The sequence below is a fragment of the Chelonia mydas genome, chromosome 14, assembly GCF_015237465.2.
Source record: "Chelonia mydas isolate rCheMyd1 chromosome 14, rCheMyd1.pri.v2, whole genome shotgun sequence".
Classification (NCBI taxonomy): Eukaryota; Metazoa; Chordata; order Testudines; family Cheloniidae; genus Chelonia; species Chelonia mydas.
This window is the reverse complement of record NC_051254.2, coordinates 1,282,639-1,291,961: the sequence shown is the minus strand read 5'-3', so window position 1 is coordinate 1,291,961 and position 9,323 is coordinate 1,282,639. Positions and strand designations below refer to the sequence as shown.

The 9,323-nt window shown below is 58.0% G+C and overlaps 1 protein-coding gene across 1 annotated transcript in view; it reads left to right on the top strand.

Annotated features, from left to right (window-relative positions):
- The first annotated feature begins 1,623 nt into the window (after positions 1–1,623).
- CYTH1 (cytohesin 1) overlaps positions 1,624–9,323 on the top strand; it is a 42,418-nt gene continuing 34,718 nt past the window's right edge. The window contains exon 1 of the mRNA XM_043528641.1: positions 1,624–1,751. Coding sequence (XP_043384576.1) covers positions 1,730–1,751 — 22 coding nt within the window. The 5' untranslated portion in view covers positions 1,624–1,729. The remainder of the gene's footprint in view (positions 1,752–9,323) is intronic.

The window sequence follows — 9,323 nt, the reverse complement described above, 5'->3', positions numbered from 1 at the left end:
AGACATGGGATGTAATTGTTCTGATCTGCTCGGCACTGGTGAGGCATCAGATGGAGTGCTGTTTCCAATGCAAGGAATTATATGGACAAATTGGAGAGTGTCCACAGAAGAGCAACAAAAATGACAAAAGGGTTTAGAAAACCTGACCTATGTGGAAAGGTTAAAAAACCGGGCCTGTTTAGCCTGGAGAAAAGACAACAGAAGAGAGACCTGACAACAGTCTCAAATCTGTTAAGGGCTTTCTGTCCTTCCTTTACTGTTCAAATTATACCATCTCAAGCTTTCATGCTGCCACAATGATTTGAGAATTGTGATGTCAGTTGTTTAGAGACCAGAAGACTCCCCTCTCTTATACACTACCTCAGCTCCTCTTGCTTTATTTTCCATCCATTCGCTCAGCTCTGCTGGCTGGTCTTTTAACTTCCATGTCTCATCCGCATGGTCTTGTTGCAGAATCGTTCTTTTACTGAATTCTCTTCTTTAATTCTTTCCTCTCTTCAACAAGTCTCCATGTAGTCTCCTCTCTGAGTTCGTCTCGCTCCCACCGCCGGCCTGGCTGCACCCTCACTTGCTTCTTTTAGACGCGGCACCGGCTCTGCCATGTCGCCTGTCAGTATCTGTCATTCTGAAGATCTGGGGCTGGGTTGCAGCTTGAAATGAGCCGTGCCCGGGGCCAGCTCTATGCTGGCGGACGAGTCGTTATTTCTTCGTGGGGCGGCTCTTCGTCTGCCCTAGGGTGAGCACGGCGGCCCCCGGCCCAGCCCCTGTGCCGTGACTGCCTGGCTGAGTCTGCCTAGCTCCGGCCACGCTGCTGAAGAGGACCCCAGAGAAGCCATGCTGGTGGCACACCCGATGTCTGGTAGCGGATAAACCCTTTAACCGGAAAGTGGCACTTTAAACGGGAGATTTCTGGAGCCTTTGGGGCATATGGGTGCAGGCCTTCCCACCCCAGCACCCCAAAGCCTTCGGCCACAATGAATTCAGCTCACAAGACTGCACGGAGGCAGGTTGGGGCTGAACGTTATCCCCACCATAGGGCTGGGGGAAGAGAGGCAGAGATGAAGTGACTTACCTGAGGTCATACAAAGAGTCAGGCGGAGCTGGGAATGGAAGCCAGGAGTCCTGGCTCCTCCCCATCCCCCTCCCCGAGCTGGGGAGAGAACCCAGGAGTCCTGGCTTCCCCCCACCCAAGACCCCACCCCCCTCCCCGAGCTGGGGAGAGAACCCAGGAGTCCTGGCTCCTCCCCATCCCCCTCCCCAAGCTAGGCAGAGAACCCAGGAGTCCTGGCTTCCCCCCCACCCCAGACCCCACCCCCCTCCCCAAGCTGGGGAGAGAACCCAGGAGTCCTGGCTCCTCCCCATCCCCTTCCCCGAGCTAGGGAGAGAACCCAGGAGTCCTGGCTTCCCCCCCACCCCAGACCCCACCCCGCTCCCCGAGCTGGGGAGAGAACCCAGGAGTCCTGGCTCCTCCCCGAGCTGGGGAGAGAACCCAGGAGTCCTGGCTCCCAGGCCCCGCCCCTCCCTGAGCCAGAAGGACCCCCGCTCCCGCTCGCTCCCCCCGCCCCTTTCCCCGGCATCACGTGGTCCCAGCCCATGGCCGCTCCCGGCCCGGCTTCGGAGGCCCCGCCCCTCCCCGCCGGTGAGCTCCGCCCCCAGGCGGGCCGGGCCGGGGCGGGAGCGAGCGCGGGGAGCCGCCGCTAGAGGCAGGCGGGCGGCCGCGGCGGGCAGCATGGAGGAGGAGAGCGGCTACGGTGAGCCCGGGGGCCGGGGGGGAACAGGGCTGTGGCGGGGAGCGCTGCCCCCTGGGCACTGCTAGGGGCTGGGGGGGTATAGGGCAGTGCAATGGGGGGCAGTGCAGGGGGGCTGGGGGGTATAGGGCTGTGGAATGGGGGGCTGGGGGGGTATAGGGCAGTGCAATGGGGGGCTGGGGGGTATAGGGCAGTGCAATGGGGGGGCAGTGCTGGGGGGGTATAGGGCAGTGCAATGGGGGGCTGGGGGGTATAGGGCAGTGCAATGGGGGGCTGGGGGTATAGGGCTGTGGAATGGGGGGCAGTGCAGGGTCGGGGGGTGGGGGGTATAGGGCAGTGCAGGGTCGGGGGGTATGGGGCTGTGGAATGGGGGGCAGTGCAGGGTCGGGGGGTGGGGGGTATAGGGCAGTGCAGGGTCGGGGGGTATGGGGCTGTGGAATGGGGGGCAGTGCAGGGTCGGGGGGTGGGGGGTATAGGGCAGTGCAGGGTCGGGGGGTATGGGGCTGTGGAATGGGGGGCAGTGCAGGGTCGGGGGGTGGGGGGTATAGGGCAGTGCAGGGTCGGGGGGTATGGGGCTGTGGAATGGGGGCAGTGCAGGGTCGGGGGGTATGGGGCTGTGGAATGGGGGGCAGTGCAGGGTCGGGGGGTATGGGGCTGTGGAATGGGGGGCAGTGCAGGGTCGGGGGGTATGGGGCTGTGGAATGGGGGGCAGTGCAGGGTCGGGGGGTATAGGGCTGTGGAATGGGGGGCAGTGCAGGGTCGGGGGGTATAGGGCTGTGGAATGGGGGGCAGTGCAGGGTCGGGGGGTGGGGGGGTATAGGGCTGTGGAATGGGGGGCAGTGCAGGGTCGGGGGGTGGGGGGTATAGGGCTGTGGAATGGGGGCAGTGCAGGGTCGGGGGTGGGGGGGTATAGGGCTGTGGAATGGGGGGCAGTGCAGGGTCGGGGAGTGGGGGGTATAGGGCTGTGGAATGGGGGGCAGTGCAGGGTCGGGGGGTGGGGGGGTATGGGGGCTGTGGAATGGGGGGCAGTGCAGGGTCGGGGGGTGGGGGGGGTATGGGGCTGTGGAATGGGGGGCAGTGCAGGGTCGGGGGGTGGGGGGTATGGGGCTGTGGAATGGGGGGCAGTGCAGGGTCGGGGGGTGGGGGGGTATGGGGCTGTGGAATGGGGGGCAGTGCAGGGTCGGGGGGTGGGGGGGTATGGGGCTGTGGAATGGGGGGGCAGTGCAGGGGGGCTGGGGGGGATAGCTGCCCCCTGGGCACTGCCAGGGGTTGGGGTGCTGAGCTGGGGGGCAATGAGAGGGAGGGGGCCCCCCAGTGTGGGGAGCGAGGCGAGGATCGCATTCCTTGGCTTGGGAAGAGTGGCGAGGCGTGTGGGGAGGACTGTAGGACAGCTGCAGGGGCAGATGCTGTAGGCTGTTCCCTGTGGGTCACCCCCCAGGCAGGGCTCTCTGTGTCTGAGGTCTGGCACTGCCCCAGCTGCCACTCAACAGCTGGGCACATGGGCTCTCACCAGTAACCGGGTGTGTTTTCTCTAGTGCCTCTCTGTGGCTGCATTTGACACTCCTTGCTGTTTCCTGTTGCTGCAAGTGATCGCCTGGGTGCTTTCCTCTGGCAAAGCTCTAAGCATGGGGGCAGGAGCGTAAGGGGGTCTGGGGAGCTCAGAGCTCTGCTTGGGTGGGCTGTGGGCACCCCTGCTCAGGCTGCTCTCTGGTCACCCCCAGGCAGGCCTGTCACCAAGCTCTGCTTGTGCGAAACCCCAAACTGCAGTTCTGGCAGCACGGAGCAGATGCTCCCAGGTCTGTGGCCATGTGCTCGGGTCGCAGAAATAGTCGTGTCTGGCGGGCATGACACGACATGCTGCTTAAACCCTGGCTAAGCTGAAAGGTGGGTCACGAAATGGGGAGTGAGAGGACCGGTCCCAGGGGACTTGGCTGTTTAAATGAGGAATGTGTAGCTTGCAATGAGCTGCAGGCAGGGGGAGAACAGACCCCAAGATGGCCTGGGAGGGGGGAGGTTGAGCGTGAAAACACCTTGATTTGCTTGAGGAGAGGGAGGCTGGGGGTCTAATCAGTGTGCTCAGCCTGCTGTGGCTTTGGGTGTCCCGTTCCTAGTAACCTGGACTACAAAGAGGAGTTCGGGCCTGAACTCTCCAAAGCTGTGAAATGCAGGGTTTGAGCGGACCCCTCTCCCTGTGCCCCCCAGCAGGCCTGTGTATTGTGGGAGCTGACCGTGTGCACAGGTGGGCTGCCATGCCTAGAGGCGCGGAGGTGAGGTGAGGACTGAGCAGCTTGTCTTTGCTTCACTTGGCTGCTCACTTCACTTCCGGACAGAGTGCACTGTTGTGAGCTTGCAGTTTTAATTAAAGTTTTCCTGGAGTACAGCTGGGGGAGGCTGGGGGGAGAGTTCTCTCTCTGAACCCCCCTGGCTCTTTTCTAGTTAAAGGACAGCTTGTTTTTTAAATCCAAATTCCCTCTTGGCTGGAATCTCTCTGCGACATCCTTGCAGCAAGTCAGTGAATTAGTATGTATGACCCAGTTATCAGCATGAACCCAACCTTCATGCTAGCAGCTCCAACACAGACCTGCTTAAATTATCCTCTTACACTGCTGCAACGTCTCTCATCCTACAGACTGCACCAGGATTTCTTAACCCTTTGGAGGCAATTGCCCTTGAGTATCTTTGGCCTTTCAGATTTAGGGGACTGGAGTGAACTGACTGGTGCTCTGTGGTGATGATGGCGAGACGCCTCTCTTCACTTGGTTTCTGAATGTTATGAAATTCATATCTCAGGTAGCGTGGACTTCCCTGGTAAGTCACTGGGGCCTGGTGTTAATGTCACTGGGGCCTTGGGTGTGTTGGTGGGGTAGCTGTTCTCAGCTCCCTGTGTAGATTACTCTCTTGGTGGGAGTGGCTAGGTAACAAACAGCTGTGTGTGCGCCTGTGTCTACACACCTGCTAGTGTTGCTTTATTCCTGACTCGTTCGGGGAAATGGTTGCTGTGCTTGGAGGCTCATGTGGCTTCTGTTGTAGTCCTGGATGCCTCGTCTGGTGAAAGCAGAATGGTGCTGGCCTAAGCCAAGTGCAGCTGCTTTCCCTCCAGAGTGCACTGGAAGTGCTGGATTAGTGCTGCAGTGGTAATCTCTTTCAGGCAAGTGGCAGGCTGCCCATCCCTGCTCTGAATGTTATTAGGATCTGTGAATTCCAACCAGGGCAGCGTTGCTGCTTGCCATGTGCATGGAGAAGGACCCAGAGTTCTTGTTTGGCTGGTGCAGCTGCATGCAGAGGGAGGTACCTGGGCTGCCGGTGACTGTCAGTAGCTCTCAGGAGGCAGCTGATGGAAGAGCCCGGTGTTCGCGGGACAGTGCCACCCGTGCACCCCAAAACTCCTCCGGATGAGCTGCTGGCCCCTGGGATTCACACACCCCAAGTGCCCCATTGGGATTGTGGAGGTGACCCCATCAGATGTGTTCCGGGTTCAGAAGCTCCGGATTCTTGCTCCGAGACTGACCTTCCTCCCAGTCTATGGTGCCTGAGAGGTGGCTTAGAGGCTGAGGAATTCTGCCTCAATGCACCATCCCCAGTGGCATGTAATGACTTTTTGAGCATAGACTAGGCGGTGCCAGCAGGCTGTGGGCTGAGTAATGGACCAGTTCACTGCTCTGTAGCTTTTCTTTCTACCGATAGATCTGGGCAGAAGAAACTCAATCTACCCTACAAAGCGTCCTGCCCATCCCAGCAGCTATCGGGAACATGCTAAGCCAGGCACGTCTGGGTGATCTGTATTGCAGCAAGGGGCAGAGAGTCCATGGCCTGGCTAGGGCATGCACACGATGTTCCAATCCTGGGACGTGGCAGGGCAGCAGGCGAGGTGTCCCCAACACACTGCTGCTGTTATAGTGTGGCAGGCAAGGGGGTTCTTGGTCTTTCTCTCCATTATAATAAGTGAGGCTCAGTGGGTTTGTTCAGCAGCCAGTGGATTCAAAGTGAGCCTGCTGCCAACAGACAGGTGCCCTTGTGGGACTGCTGGGTGCTGTTCTGTGCCAGCTGCTGACACTGCTTAAAAAATGCTCCCTTTGTTTATTTGCTTACAGGGAAGCTAACTATTCCAGGTTGTGCATGTGAGCTGTATCCATCTGCTAGGCCAGCTTGGGGGGCGAGCCAAGGCGTGTGGAAGGGTGCCACGTGCCCAGGGTTATAACCTCCCATCCACATGCAGTCTGCAGTGGAAGGAATTATCCAGGGAGGCTTCGGAGTGTGCATCTCAGCAGGTTTGGTTACTTCCTGGTATTCCCACTCTGTGTGCTGTGCTGGGCTCTCGCAGGAGCCTCGGGGACGGAAGGATGAGAAGACCGGAGAGATGGGGCTAAAATTAAGGTCTGTCTGACCATTTTTTTTTTTTTTTTTTTTTTTTGCTGTCACTTCAGACAGCATCCTCCAGGGAGCAGTCTCAGCAGCACGTGCCCTGCTCCCACCCAGACTATGTCTAGATTATCTGCATCATGTCCTGGGAACAGAGAGAGAGAAACTGCTGTTTGTGTTCATGAAACTAAGCCCACATCCTGTGCAGCTGCTGTTCACAACCCTTTGGTCTGTTACCCCACAAGTGGGCCCGGCTGGCTCGTGTGCGTGCCCTTCTCAGTTCCTTTTCTGTCATCTCAAAGTTGTGACACTGGCTGTCCCCTCTGCCCTAGCAGCTCTGGCTGGGACTGATGCTTCATGTTATGGTGGCTGTCAGAAGCTATCAGTGATGCTGAAACTGACTGGCTCTCTGGGCTTCTCCTTTCAAGCTGCTCTCAAAATAAACCAAGAAACCAGCCAAAATCTCTAGTTTTGACCATTGCCGACAGGGATCTATGATTTCAGACTGGAGGGATGTAACTAGACCTCCCTTCACGCTCACCTAGCTGTCCTTCTCCAGGGGCTCCCATGCTGACCTGCCTTTTGTGCTATGACCCCTCTGTCCCAATGCAGCCAACACCACCTGAAGTTAGCTCTGAGCCTGGCTGTGTCTGACACAGCAGAACAGAAGGTTTCGGATTGCCTTGTCACGCAGATGATACAACCATAGCTTCCTGTCCCCTGGGCTGCAGGACTCCACTGCCTGCATCTTCCCTCGCTGCTCCACCTGCCTTGCATTCAGCTGATGCTTCTGAACGCTGGCTGAATTTAAACTCCCAACCAATGCTCCTCAGACCCTTCCAGGGCAGGAGCTGGGCTGGAATTTCATAGTGTCTGTAGAGCTGACCTTCTTGCAGACAGCAGCTGCCAGACAGCACCCCTTTGCAGCTGATCACCGCCACCTGCCATGCACAATGTGATCATGCTCTAGGCAAATACAGACCTGGGCCAGGTAGTGCAATTTTTTTCTTTTCTTTTTTTTTTTTTTAAGTAAAAGGCGAAAGATTTATACGAGCTGAAGAGAAACCAGGTAGTGCAATTGCCCAGCTCCCCCAGAACTACCGGAGCCATGTGAGGTGGCTCTGAGACTCTGCCACGCAGCTTCTGTGGCTGCAGGCTCTGTCACTTCTAATATATTGAACACTTTACATTTAATTCCCAGCTCTTCCTCGGTCTCTGCAGCTGGACCCCTTGTACTTTAATGTCTCTAGGCAGGGGGGTCCAGGCCAGGACTTAATGGGCAAGCTCCACGGTGCCCCTCCGTGTTGAGGACAGTGGGGCTGGTGAGTCAGCAGGTGGCGATCTTCCTGGGGCTTTAGTACTCGCCCTGTGGAGCTGACGGTGCTGTGCACTCCAGGGGCTGGTCTGAAGAGATGTGAAACTGAGATCCTGACTCTGACCCTTGCGGTGCTTACAGTGTGGTGAGAGGTTGCCAGGGGCCACAGACTTGGCAAAAAACCATCTGTAAAAATCCAGCCAGGTTGCTGACGGCCACGCTTTGCTGGTTGACCAAAGCGGCTGCTCCCAGATGATGATAGACCACTATCCTGGGATCTGTAGGAGTCCATTTTTCTTGAGAGCCAGGGTTGTCTTCCACAGCACCCGGGCCAAACTCCCGTGGGCTAATTCTGTTCTGCCTTCCCAAACTGCCCCTGCAGTTCCAGGCCAGTATGGTGCTGCTCTTTCTGTTTGAAATCCTTGTGCAGTGTAGCAGAGCTGCCACGTTGCACCCCAGAAGTGTCTGCATTTTGATGATGCGTGAGTAGATCCCCATGTGTTTACATTTTGGTTTAGTTTGGAAAGCACTTGGATCTCTTGGGACATTTTGTTCTCTCTAGGGCCCCCTCAGCATGGGCACCGGCAAAGCAGCCAGTGTAGCTGGAGAGTACAGAGCCAGATTTTTCTTGTGGCAGGTGACTGGGTTTTGTGTGGCCAGAGGCTGAGCAGGGGCTACTCATTGCACCAGAGCTTGCAAATCCGTTGCTAGACTAGCCACCCACTATGGTAAGTGGCTCACCACTAGCTCTCTAGTCCACAGCTAGCCAAGGAGCCCAGCACCCTCGAGTTTTCTCTGCCGCCTGTGTCTGTCTCAAATGCGAGGTGGTTCCCAGCCTAAAGCTGGGACATCATGGTCTGTCTCCTGTGCCAGCGGCCCTTTGTGCTGCTCGGGGAGCTAGTTAACACAGCAGGCTAGGTGCCAGGGCCCTTGTGTTAACCCGGGCCCTCTGCTGTGGTGGAGACAGGCTGCACCTTTGCCTGGGGACACTTGTCACTAGGGCCCTCTTTTTCCTAAGGGACAGTGAAGAGCCCCTCTCTGGCCAGGCAGAGGTCTGTGTCCTGGCCCCTTGCGAATGGTGTGATTCTGCTGATGCTGTATTTCTGCCTCTCTGCGCACGTGGTGTGTGACCTTCCCCCAGCTGCCTGCCTCAGCACAGAGCAAATCCCTGGGTCAGCAGCTGGTGGCATGGCTGCGACTCTCTGGGACCATGTGGCTCTTTTCTCCTCCGCTGCACCGAGGGGGCTTCCCCATTGAAAGCACTCCCCTTAGGGCACCAGCCCATGTTGGAGAGAGCTCAGAGAAGTGAATCACATTCACTCAAGGCCTCAGAGCTGAACCCCTGCAGTTTAGCTAGGCGATGGGGCTAACAGCGGGAGAAGGTCTGCAGGGGGTCCATGCCGGCTGTGAACACCACGGGCGGTGCCAGGTGTAAGTAACAAGGAAGGTTGTTTTGCTGGCAGTTAATCGGGAAGCCTAGAGCTGTGGAGCGGCATCTCTCTGGCTTTAAATCTAACTAAATAATTGGGAGGAGAAGGAAATCAGGGCTGAGCACTGTGCCCTGCTGGGCTGGGGCATCAGAGAGTAGCCGACAGTGGGCGGAGGGGACTCAGAAGGGCTGTTCTGCTGGATGCACTGACGTGTTGGCCAGGGCTGGCCCACGCCCCTCCCTCCGGCCTGCGGGTGCCAGGGCAGTGGACACTCCTGGCAGGGGATTGACCTGTAGTCCCGCTGCACTCTGGGGTTACTGGCAGCTCGGGCTGTGGGGATGAAGGGATTTCTGTAAGTGGGGCTGATGCAGCCCTCTGGGGATGGGAGCGCAGGCCTGGGAGCAGGGTGGTGCGGCAGGAGCTGATGGAGAATAATTCAAAGGCACTTTCTGTGCTGGGAAGCCCTTTGGC